Here is a 13,342-nt window from a genome sequence, read left to right on the forward strand (position 1 = left end):
ATTTGATGATATATAAATTATTTTATAACTGCAAATAAGAAACTGAACCACAGTTTTCTTAAAATGAACAATATTCATATAAGCTATAGTGTTAATTTATGCATTTTGTTAACTCATCAGATTTTATCATCATCTCTTCAAAGTAAAGATAGAATTCTCAATGTTCCCAAGTCAGAAAATCCAAAGGGCAAATGTTTGAAGATTAAATTGAAATAATTCCTTATACACATTTCTTCCCTAGCTCCTACTCCGTACAACAACCAATAGGCAGAAAGTAGGAGGTGCAAAGGGAAGGCGTGGTTGCCTTATTAGATGGAAGAACCATTCAATTAGTTCTCTTTATCCCTGCCGGTATCAAGTCTTAGAGGCACTGCTGAGTCAAGACGAAGCAAGTTCTCACCAAGATCCAAAGGAGATACCCCTCCCAAGGTAATTGTGTGGATAACGACACTGCTTCTAGGGTGCTCTTACTCCAAAATCTTTTCTCTGTTAACATCTGGTTTCTTAACCAAGAAGAGGCTAGCAGACACCAACGAATCAATTTCAGACAGGCTGGGTTAAAGGTATAATGGTACAACAAAATGGAGACGTCCATGAAAGAGTTTGAATATGAATTTTGATCAATAAACTTAGAAGTCAGCATACAGATAGATGCTGTTTCCAAGTAGAGGCAGGAGCTCACATAGAGACGTTGCTAAGGAGGGAGAGAAAAATAAGACTGATGCCTGAATCATAATGTGGGTGAGTAAGGGAAAGAAAAAACCCACAAACCTTAAAAACAAAACAAAACTTCAGAGAAGTAGGAAGAATAGGGTGGTCTCACAAAAGCCAAAAGAAGGGATGCCTGGGTGGCTCAGGTGGTTAAGCAGCTGCCTTCAGCTCAGCTCAAGATCCCAGGATCCTGGGGATGGAGCCCCGAATCAGGCTCCTTGCTCAGAAGGAAGCCTGCTTCTCCCTCTGCCTACTGCCCCCCCTGTTTGTGCTTGCTCTGACAAATAAATAAATGAAATGTTTAAAAAAAAAAAAAAAGCCAAGAGAAGAGGGAAGGACCTTCAAACACTGGAGAGAATTTCATTCTGTCCGATCAGAATTAGACTGACAATAAACACATCACTGGCTAACTTGGACTGGAGTTGTTCCAGCAGGTGGAATAAAAAGCCTTTTACATTGAATTGTATAACAGAATATGTAAGGACCTTTGAGAAAGAGAAGAGTATCTCTCTCTCTCTCTCTCTGTCTCACACGCGCGTGCACACACACACACACACACACACACACAATGTAGGTGACACTAAGAGATGTGACTGAAGATCAGTGAGAGGTGCGGCTGCAAAAGGCCTAGAGAGCCACTTGAAGAATGTTTTTTCAGTGTAGGGGGAGGCTTTAGGATAAGAGCAATGGGAAACCAGGGAAAGGTTTTAATAGGGGAGCTAAAATAATCAGATTTATATTTTAGAAAAATCACAGCGACTATAGTTAATTAAAAACAAAGCTGTGCAAACTATGGAAAGAGCCCAGAATTCCACCGACAGATGAATGGATAAAGAAGATGTCATACACACACACACACACACACACACACACACACACACAGAGCAGAATACTATGTAGCCATTAAAAAACGAAATCTTGCCATTTGCAACAGCATGGATGGAACTAGAGGGTATTATGCTAAGCCAAATAAGTCAGAGAAAGACAATTATCATATGATCTCACTGATATGAGGAATTCTAGAAACAAGACAGAGGATCATAGGGAAAGGGAGGGAAAAATGAAGCAAGATGAAACTAGAGAGGGAGACAAACCCTCAGACTCTTAATCTCAGGAAACAAACTGAGGGCTGCTGGGGTGGAGGTGGGTGGGGGAGGGTCTGTGCTTAATAAGTCAGGGACACTGAATTGAACTCCTCTCTCTCTCCATATTCTATAACACTGCCTACTACTTAATAGGTAATAATATTTGCTAAGCTAAGGAGTGGCTCAAGTGAGATCTGATGCTAACTTAGCTAGGATGCTGTTGGTGAAGATGAAGAGAAAAAAACAGATTCAAATCTCTGTCTAGAAAGTAAAATATAGAGAGGATTCAGTGATGGATGGACTCAGGAGAATGAGAGGAAGAATCGAGACTGACTTGGGATTCTAGCTGAAGCTAACACAGGTGAATGCTGTGCCATTCACTAAAATAGGGACCCACGGAAGAGAAGGTTTTGTGGAGGAAGACGAAGACAGAAACGGACTCAGTTCAGACTCCCGTCACACGCTCACAATCCATGAGCTACTAGAGACCAGCTCATGTATACTGAGCTTCCTAAGGTGATTCCTAAGGCAGGTACAGGCTGCCTTTATTTTCCATTTTCCTTTCACAAAATTCTGGAATCACAAGTCTTTTTTCCTGTATACTCATCCTAATAATACGACATCATGGAAATATTGTACATTTTCCACCCATAAAACTGTCTTCTTTTAGGAAGAACAACATGGTTTTTTTTTTCTTTATTCTTTTTTTAAGATTTTATTTATTTATTTGACAGACAGAGATCACAAGGAGGCAGAGAGGCAGGCAGAGGGGGTGGGGGGAAGCAGGCTCCTGCTGAGCAGAGAGCCCGATGTGGAGCTCAATCCCAGGACCCTGGAATCATGACCTGAGCTGAAGGCAGAGGCTTAACCCACTGAGCCACCCAGGTGGCCCAACAACATGGGGTTCTTAAAAACTAGACTAACACAGTCCAGAAATAGACTTGATATATTCAATAACTTAAATTGTGATGTGCACATCATCTAAAAATGAATTATCAATAGGCAAGTATACAATAAGTGTTTATAAAACATTTTCAGGTAAAGGATTCTGTAGACTAAAAAAATAAAAATGAGGGAGGGGAGAGCAAAAGTAAATAACATCGTAGAATCTCAGGATTCCATGGAATCTGTCCTAGCAATAAAACGATACATAGTGCACATAGGAGATGAGTTCCAAAACTTGGCCGCTCAACCCAGCACATCATGTACCTTCCTAGAACTCTCTTTATGTCACCACTGCTGTGATTTTCCTAAATGATGGGATTTGGGGGAAGAGAACAAGTAGGGTGTGTGTGTGTGTGTGTGTAAATACACATGCAGTAGTGGATAATGGATGGGTGAGGGATTTCTTACTATAACTCCTGAGAGAAAATGATGGTCTCCTTTCAAGTGAGAATTTAAAGAAAAATAATCATCTTATTAGCATACCAAATGGAAAGACCTGATGCTTACTGGTTTCAAATAATGAATAATTCTATGTGCTTTCAAAACATACACAGACATCTATTCATTTCACATCCACATTTTGAGCTTAATTTTAGAGAAAAAAAAAAAAACTTCCTTACTCTTAAACTTGTTACTAAAATTTTCGTTTTGTATCACTAGACTGTTTGGTAAAATCTATTTTTTCATTGTTAAGCACATAAATCTTTTCTCTTGTGTCTTCACTTCTAGGGGTTAAAAGGACAGGATGAAGACTTCAGTCCTGACAGGGCTCATCCTGGTCTTTGCCATTTGTTTCCCGGTAAGATTCCATACATTCGAATACAAGAAGAACTACCTAAAATTGAGAGCTGACACAGAGGTGGGGTTCAGAGTGAGATTATGGCATTGCATTTTTTTTAATTAAATTTATTTATTTTCAGCATAACAGTATTCATTATTTTTGCACCACACCCAGTGCTCCATGCAATCCGTGCCCTCTCCAATACCCACCACCTGGTTCCCCAACCTCCCACCCCCCGCCGCTTCAAACCCCTCAGATTGTTTTTCAGAGTCCATAGTCTCTCATGGTTCACCTCCCCTTCCAATTTCCCTCAATTCCCTTCTCCTCTCTAACTCCCCATGTCCTCCATGCTATTTGTTATGCTCCACACATAAGTGAAACCAGATGAGAATTGACTCTCTCTGCTTGACTGATGTCACTCAGCATTGTATTTTTAAAAACAGGACAGAGTCACATGAGACTGGTAGGAACAGGAACAACTGTCTTCTACTTTTAATACCATAAAAATCACCTGAAATTTGAGGAGAAGAAACAAAGCTAAGGGAGAGGCGAAAGGGAAATGAAGAGGGAGAGAAGAGGGCGAGAAGGACTCTAACTGAGGAGGATAAGGGAGGAGAAAATCTCCAGATAAATCTGGAGTACTGGAAGTAAACTTGTGAAGAAATGACCAAGATTTCCACTTCTCTCACCACCTCATTGTAAGGAGATTCCCCTGGGAAGGCGAAAAAGAGGGTGAGTTCACCCATGTCTCAAGTTTGTTTTTCATTCAACCTCTGGGTCTATTATTCTGTTCTCATGATCGAAAACTACAACATGTTCTTCCACACAAGACGTAAACACAATTTAAAAGAAGGTAGTCTCGGGGCGCCTGGGTGGCTCAGTGGTTTAAGCCTCTGCCTTCAGCTCAGGTCATGATCTCAGGGTCCTGGGATCGAGCCCCACATCGGGCTCTCTGCTCGGCGGGGAGCCTGCTTCCTCCTCTCTCTCTGCCTGCCTCTCTGCCTACTTGTGATCTCTCTCTGTCTATCAAATAAATAAATAAAAATCTTTAAAAAAAAAAAAAAAGGTTTAAAAAAAAAGAAGGTAGTCTCTTCTATTGATTTCCAAAATAGAAATTATTATACACATTTGACTCATCTGAAACATGGCTTGTGCAAATAGGTTTTTATGTACGTCTTTGAACGATCTTTGGTCTTTTGAATTTTGTGGCCTTTTGCTTTACCCTTTCATCTCTCCTGCAGAGTTTTGTGTTTTTTTATTTGTTTAAAGAAAAACAAAAACAAAAACAAATCAGGGTGCCTCAGTGGCTCCGTTGGTTAAGTGTCTGACCCTTGATCTCAGAGTCATGAGCTCAAGCCCCACATTGTACTCCATGCTTGTAGAGGTGCCTACTTTAAAAACAAAACAAAACTACATTTTTCTGCTCCTCTGACTTAATTATATACCACTTACTTAGTTCCTTACATCTCTCTTTAATCAGAGCATAGTATCCACTATTTTTAGAATTACAGATGGTCTTTAAGTGTCTGTTCCGTGATATTTTAACAACCATGCTTCATTCAAGGATCCTTTCCTTTTCGGCCGTTATTATTGTATCTTTGTCATATTCTTCTCAGAGATTTAATTCCTCAGATAAAGCTTTTGCAAGCAAGAGAAGGTCATTTTTTGTTGCAGTTTTTAATATCCAACTTTCTGAATTCAACACCAAATACTTCTGTGTAATTCTAAAGTAGCATTTAGCTACAGTACTTTCACTGAGATTCATGTAACATGATTGCCTTATTATTTGATTCTTTTCTTAATTCCTAAAGGAGATGAGAATGATTCCATCCTGTAATTTTTAAGCGAAAAACAAGTTTTCATATTTAACGGGGTATTTTATGAAACCAGTGATTTCCCCAAATTAGATTTCTATATATTGTTGGATTTCCTTAGCAAATACTAAAAGCACTAAAAGTTAACACCGAGATATTTTCTCTAATTATCCACATATAGTGCCTTGTTCTTTTAAATTTATAGTGCAGTTTATTCTAAATTTATATTGCACTTCAAACCAAAGCACGTTCTAAACTAAAGAGCAGAACAGCTTCTCTAATAATTGAATGAATACTTCATTTGGTAATATCTTCTATTCTCTCCTCCTACAGTTCAGCGAGAGTCAGCCGTCACAGCGCCGGCCAAGAACAAAGACAATCAATAGTCGACCAGTACAAAGTCCGCCTGCCAGGACCTCACAAAATAGATCTCCATCCACGCAAGTCAGTAGGAAACCTCAACCCCGTTCTCGTGCCTCTGCCTCTCCTGCCCTGCCACACAAAGCAGCCAGCCAATTACCTTTAAATCCTAGGACATCAAGCAAAAAGAAAAAACCTGTCCTGACATCAAAAAGGCAAAGTCTACAAGGCAGGTCTAAGAAAACTACATTGACCTCTGCCAAGAAAGGCCTGACCCCCCTTCCATCTGGTTTAACAAGACGATATACTCCACGGAGCACAAGTAAAACTCTAAAACAGCCGAAAAAAAATCAGAAGACAACTGCCAAAAAACAGTCAAAACGGACAGCAGCAGCACCAAAACCATCTCTATCTGTAAAGAAAAGTCAAAATGCATCTAAAAAAATCCTGCCCACCTCTGCCAAGAAGCAGCTGAATCTCCCAAAAGTGGCTAAGGAGGCATCAAAACAAACTTCAACTTCAAAGAAAAGTTCACAGAAGTCCAAGAAAATCCAGGCTAGGCCTGCTAAGAAACGGGTAAAACAACGCACAACTAAATCAACTCCCAAAAGAAAAGTAACTAAGAAGAAATCTCACAATACTAAAATAACCGTGTCTGTATCCAAAACACAATCTAAGTCCACAGCAATAAAAAGTTCCCCCAAAACTTCTTCAGCTCCAAAGAAAAGACCAACTAAATCTCGTAAGACTCCGCCATCACCTGCCAAGAAAAAACAGAATCGGGCAAAAGCAGTTAAAGCAGCCCCCAAAAAAAGTTCAGCCAAAAAGAAAAGTCTAAAGAAACAAAAAAATAAACAGTTAACGCCAGTCAAAAAAGGGCCAGCCACGGCAACAGCAACGAGAGCAGTATTAAAAGTCAAAAAGAAAAATCTAACCACACCTAAAAAGACAGCATCTACATCTTTCAAGAAAAAGCTCAATCAGCCAAAAAAAGTTGCAACAAAAAAGAAAATATCTAAGGCCAAAAATAAAGTGTCAAAGAAACCCAAAAACTTTACTTCACCTGCCAAGAAACAAGTGAATCAACCTAAAGCACTGAAATCAGTACTAAAAACAAAACCAGCCTCCAAGAAAAGACCAAATAAAGTGAAAAGCTCCTCGTCTAAAACTGCCAAGAGGCAGTCAAAACAAACAAAAGGCGGCAAATCTCCAGCTCTCAGAAAAACTCTGGCCAAAAAGAAAAGCCTAAAAAAATCTAAACCAGCTGCTGGAAAACTACTCAATGGGTCTAAATCTGCTCAAGCCGGACCAAAAAGATCTCCAGCCAAGAAGAAAATTCAAAAGAAATCTACACAGAAAAAGCCCACAGCAGGTAAAAGGACTGGGAAAGCAGTTCTTGTAAAGAGTAAATCCATAAAACCATCTAAAAAAAGGCAGCCCACCTCTCGAACAGCAAAGAAGAGGCTAAGTAAAGCCAAAAAAAGACTGCCTAAACCTCCTAAGAAAGGTGTAAATCAACTTAAACCCCTCAAAGGAAAAAAAAGACCACCTTCTGTAGCAGGCAAAACTGTAAAACAACCAAAAAAAAGGAAATCTATACTTGCCAAAAAAACCTTGAAATCATCTAAATGCAAAGGATCTAAGCCTGTTCAAAGTCCACAGAAAAAGTTCCCACATAACAAAGTCACAAAACCATTTCCATTACATGTACCACCTAAATTCCATCCCTATCTACAACCAAATCGACCACATAAGTGTCCACTAACGGCTCATCAGATCTATCCACTTCCACCAAAACCACGGCCAAGTGCCCAACATCCCCATGCAAACCAGCAGCAGCATCACCGACCTCATTTGTCTCATAAGCCACTCTGTCGTAAACCAAAACGTCCCACAAGGCCAACAGGAACAGAAGACATTACAACTGGTGGCCCGACCAATGCAATCACCACAACACCTGTAGCTGTTACTAATTTAGCCACCATCACTAGCACTACAGCCAATAGCAAAATGTCTACTTCCGTTGCCCCAACTAGTACATCTGCCACGGCAACTAAGGGATCAGATGCAACCACCAGAACACCTGAAACTCTGGCTGCCACCACAGTCCAAGTGACATCAACCACTAACTCAGCAACAGATGCTGCCTCCACAACTGCCCCAGCACCCGATTTTACCACGGAGAGCTCAGAAGCTGAAACAAACACAGCAGAAGACGCCACTCTCCCAGCAACAGATGGTTCCACCACTCAGGTTGTCACTACAACTTTAGCAAACACACCCCCTGCTACTGTTGCCACCACGACTGCAGCCACAACCCCCACACATGTTGGTACCACAAGTGCAACACCCCCCATAACTCTAGGGATTGGTGCCACTAGCACTGGTGCCACCGCATCATCACCCAGTGCTACCACAACTCTTGCTTCCGCTACCACAGAAATACTCGGAACTTCTACCACTGCTTCTAGTTCTGTCACAATGACAGCTTCACCTGGTGCCACAACCGCAGCTGCACCAAGTTCTGCAACCACAGTTGCACCAAGTTCTACAACCACCAGTGCACCTGGTACTGCCACCGTAGCTGCCTCAAGTTCTGCCACCCCACCAGTGGCTGAGACGACCACTGAACCAGCCGATGACATAACCACTGAAGCTACTTCCCCGGTGAGTGAGGAAGTCACTGAAACAGCTGATGACACAACCACTGCAGCTGCCACCACAACTTCACTGAGCGAGGTAACAACTGGGGCAACGGACTCCACAACCCCAGAAACAAACTTTTCACTCACTGCTACTACAACTGCTGGATCCTCAAACCCAACATCTGGGGGAACAATCACCACCACAACTGCAGCAGCCTCTTCAACCCCAGGACTGGATGTGACCACCAATGGTCCAATCACAACCTCAGCTACCAGTGTTACAACTGCTGCTGCTGGCACAACCATAGCAGGTGCTACTACTTCCACCCCTGTGACTTCAGCCTCCACTGCTGAACCAGCTGTGCTGACCAGTGTGGGTGAAACAACCACTCAGGCTTCTGGAGCAACAACCCCAGAGGATGAGGCTACCACTGGAGCTACAACCCCAGAGGATGAGGCTACCACTGAACCAACAGAAGACACAACCACTGAAGCTGCCACAACTGTACCTGCTGATGCCACAACCCCAACAGCGAACCCGACATCCTTACCAGCGGAGTCCACATCTCCAACTATGAGTACAACTGCTTCAGCTACAACCACAATAACTGGAGAAGCAACCAGCACAACCATAGCAGCCTCCACAACTCCAGGACTTGATGCCACCACAAGTGCCACCACCTCACCTTCAGTCACTGGTACCACATCTCCTTCTGGTGCTACCACAACTGTACCAAGTGCTCCCTCTACTACTGAATCTGGTACCCTGACTAACAGTGAAGCCACCACCCAGACTCCTGATGCTACAATGCCAGGGGAAGAGGCTACCACTGAACCAACAGAAGACACAACCACTGAAGCTGCCACAACTGCACCTGCTGATGCCACAACCCCAACAGCTAACCCTACATCCTCACCAGTGGAGTCCACATCTCCAGCTGTGAGTACAACTGCTTCAGCTACAACCACAATAACTGGAGAAGCAACCAGCACAACCATAGCAGCCTCCACAACTCCAGGACTTGATGCCACCACAAGTGCCACCACCTCACCTTCAGTCACTGGTACCACATCTCCTTCTGGTGCTACCACGACTGTACCAAGTGCTCCCTCTACTACTGAATCTGGTACCCTGACTAACAGTGAAGCCACCACCCAGACGCCTGATGCTACAACGCCAGGGGAAGAAGCTACCACTGAACCAACAGAAGACACAACCACTGAAGCTGCCACAACTGCACCTGCTGATGCCACAACCCCAACAGCTAACCCTACATCCTCACCAGCAGAGTCCACATCTCCAGCTGTGAGTACAACTGCTTCAGCTACAACCACAATAACTGGAGAAGCAACCAGCACAACCATAGCAGCCTCCACAACTCCAGGACTTGATGCCACCACAAGTGCCACCACCTCACCTTCAGTCACTGGTACCACATCTCCTTCTGATGCCACCACAACTGTACCAAGTGCTCCCTCTACTACTGAATCTGGTGTCCTGACCAACAGTGAAGCTACCACTCAGACTCCTGATGCTACAACTCCGGGGGATAAGACCACCACTGAGTCAGCAGATAGAACCACTGCAGCTACCACCACTCCAGCTGAAGGTGCCACAACTGGTTCAGGTGACTCCACAACCTTAGAAGCCAGCACTACATCTGTTGCTACTACTGCAACAGCTACATCATCTGCATCCACAACTCCTATAGCAGCTTCAGATGCCACAGATGCCACAACTACTGCTAGTATGAGTATAGCAGCCACCACTACCCCTGCTGAACCTGCTTTTTCAACCACTGAAGCTGCATCTCCAGGGGAGGAGGGCACTACTGAATCTTTAGAGACAGCTGCCACTACCACCCCAGAACCTGCAACAACTGCCCCCACTGAGGAGGTCACTGATACCACAGCAGATGATACTACTGATGCTGCCACGACTCCTTCTACACAATCCACACAACCCCCTGAGGCTTCCACACTTGCAGGCTCAGCTGGAACCACCTCTGCTGTTGACAGCAGCACACAGCCACCATCTGCTACTACGACTACAGCCAGTATACCTACAACCAGCCTTACCAATCCTTCCCCATAATGAAAGCAATGCCGTGGTACATCTCAAGCATCTTGATAACAGGTAAATCACTGCAGGCAAAGATTTAGGTGAAATTCAATAGTGCTCTATATATCTCTAAACACCTTACTTAATAACTAGTTACTCTTGATATGCATAAGTTTTGATTTTTTGCAATTCTATGAAAGAGAGCAGACAGTCTCTCATTTTGCATACAGGATACAGAAGTATGAACTGGTTCAAATTCAGAACACATGGTGGCAAAACCAGGAATAGAATCCACATATCTTAATACTTAAACCAATAGTCAGAAAGCTTAGAACTCTAGAATTAATCCCAACAGTTTAGTAGGCAGCTGAATCACAGTCACTTTGTTTCTTTTTCAAACTAAAAATTACTCAGCTCTCACATTCTAGAACTATACATTTTTAAATAAAATTCTTGGGGAGTGAAAGGGAGCCTGATGAGGTTATAATGTAAAAACACCCAAACAGTATTTCAGGAAAGAAAACTGACAAGTATATAAGCTCAAACACAAGAATGAGTATCACAATCAATTTACTGTAAATACATGAACTTCAGTGGACTATAGCAAAAGTGTCACCTCAGTTAAGTTCAGATGGAAATGAGGAAATCCTGCTATGATTAATAAGGAAAATCCATGGAGAAGAAAAAAACTAGGAAAATTTATAAAATAAACTTTTATCAAAATATAACAGTGAAGCAACTAGTCTAGATTAGATGATCTAAAACTCTAAGATACAAGGAGCCTATCTAAGACTATCTCAGAGAAAGAATTGCTGAAACACATAATATCAAATTTTTGTATAAAGGTTTTTGATTGGGGGGGTGTTTACAATTTTTTTTAAAGGTGGATGAAAGCATTCTAGGTTGTTATAATGATGAAATAAGCTTTAAACATAGCAACTAGCTATGCTTTAAACAGAATATCTGACTAGTTACATTTTATTTTACAACAGAATCATGAGCTGTCATGAAAATAAGAGTAGTACTGGGGCAGGGAAGGGTATATAGACTAAATATATTTCATGTAATTAATGGAAAACAGCAGTTTTAAGCCAACTAGATAATGTTTATAGGATTACAGAAATTAATTTTATATTTCTCAACATTTTTTCTAGGTCATAATTTCCCTAAATATTAAACTTCTCATCTTAATTTTTACCAATATCGCCTCAAGAATGGACTGCAGTCACACTTCAGAAATGAGACCATTCTAGAAATTCTGCTTGTTTCACTCTCTCACTTCTTCTGTGTGTTCATGTCTACTTCTCAGCTTTTGTTCAATAAATCATTTTGAAAATCATCTGTTCCCTGCACATATTTGTATCACTCTCACATGTTTGGAAATGAATGAAAAGATTAATATGCCTGTCCTTCTAAGAAAGATTCCAGTAACGAGCAATGATAAAATATAAGGTTGATCAAGACCTTAATGTTCCCCTCAGCTTGACTAAATTTTAGACAGGCTTCTTCCTGACTCCAGGCCCCTGGAAACCGTGCAATTGTAAATTCTTTCTCTTTCTCTTTGAGATGTAAATGTTTTTAAAAGCCTCTTTCCAACTTTACAACCCAGAAATACCTTTCTTAAGGACCTAGGAGCCAAGGAAGATACTGCCTCTATCTCCCAGTCTCTGTGGGAGGGTAGGATCCTATTTCAATAAGCACCAACTAGCACATACATAGTGTCTACATCACAGTAAACATGTGCAGACTCGAGAATTACATAATTTGCTCTACACATTCCATTTATCAACATCCTTATAACATCCACTAGCTCATCCCAGCCCTAAAAAACCGCTCACCTTTTGTTTCTGCAGAGTTCAATATTTAAATAGTATTGAATGAAGACTTCCTTGCCTGTTTGACATTGTCCTGCAGTTTTTGCTTTGACAAGGTAAAAGCGTAGAATGCAGAAACTATAAACATAGTTTGGGTTAAAACTTCCATCACTCAAACTCCACAAGACATAAAAGGAGTGAAAAACAGGGTCAGGCCCACTAACATAATCTGAAATGTCTTTTCACATTATGCCTACTTTTAAGACCATCAAAAAATATATATTAAATTTTAGAGACCGAGAAATTCTGAATTTGTAAGTATAATAAATATACTTTTAAATGTATAGCTGATTTTGAAAGAAAGTAATAGTAAGGGAAACCCTTACAATACAAAAATAAAATGAAAATAAAATCCAGGGAGGAGATGTGCACAGACTCTGAAGATGCCCTCAAGGATGTGGCTGGTCTTGGTAACCCAAGGGCTTGAATTTTGAAAACTAGATGAAGACAAAAGAATGGGCATTGAGCCCACTCCAGACCAATAGTTGGAAATAAGTCTCTCCATGTAAACCTGGGACTCTCAGGAAGTCACGTCCTTTAAATGGATTCAAAACATTTTGATCAGTGGTAGAGGGAATTGAAAATCTGCTGTACCCGCCTGAGTCTAAAAGATTAGAGAGAATTTAAAGGACAGTGGACATAGTCTGAAATTACCTATTTTCCTTCCAATAACGTACTAAAGACAAAGGAACAGAGGCAATATTCAAAGACACAAGGACTGAGAACCAGTCAGATCATTTGCAGTTTTATCAAAATAACAAACACATAGATATTTTTATAAAACAAAGAACATGCATAAATCTGGAGCTACTCTTCCCCTTGAGCACCATCTAGTACAGATTTTCCTTGACTTAGGACAGGGTTATGTTCTGATAAAACCATCTTAAGTTGAAAATATCATTAAGTTGAAAAATCGTTTAATACACCAAACCCACCAGACATCAGAGCTTAGCCTAGATGACCTGAAAGGTGTGCACAGCTCCGACAGTAGCCCACAGCTGGGCAAAATCATCTAAACAAAGCCTAGCTGATAATAAAGTTGAACAGCTCACGTAATTTATTGAA

General features: G+C 41.4%; 1 protein-coding gene across 1 annotated transcript; it reads left to right on the forward strand.

Moving 5' to 3' along the window:
- The first annotated feature begins 320 nt into the window (after nt 1-320).
- Nucleotides 321-11,755, forward strand: LOC116585155 (mucin-5AC-like). The gene is made up of 4 exons (XM_032334486.1): nt 321-429; nt 3,471-3,540; nt 5,670-10,478; nt 11,558-11,755. The coding sequence occupies exons 2-3, from the start codon at nt 3,487-3,489 to the stop codon at nt 10,434-10,436; spliced, it is 4,821 nt and encodes a 1,606-aa protein (XP_032190377.1). The 5' UTR covers nt 321-429; nt 3,471-3,486; the 3' UTR covers nt 10,437-10,478; nt 11,558-11,755.
- The last annotated feature ends 1,587 nt before the right edge of the window (nt 11,756-13,342 follow it).

This window comes from Mustela erminea, chromosome 2 (assembly GCF_009829155.1).
Source record: "Mustela erminea isolate mMusErm1 chromosome 2, mMusErm1.Pri, whole genome shotgun sequence".
In the NCBI taxonomy this organism is placed as follows: Eukaryota; Metazoa; Chordata; class Mammalia; order Carnivora; family Mustelidae; genus Mustela; species Mustela erminea.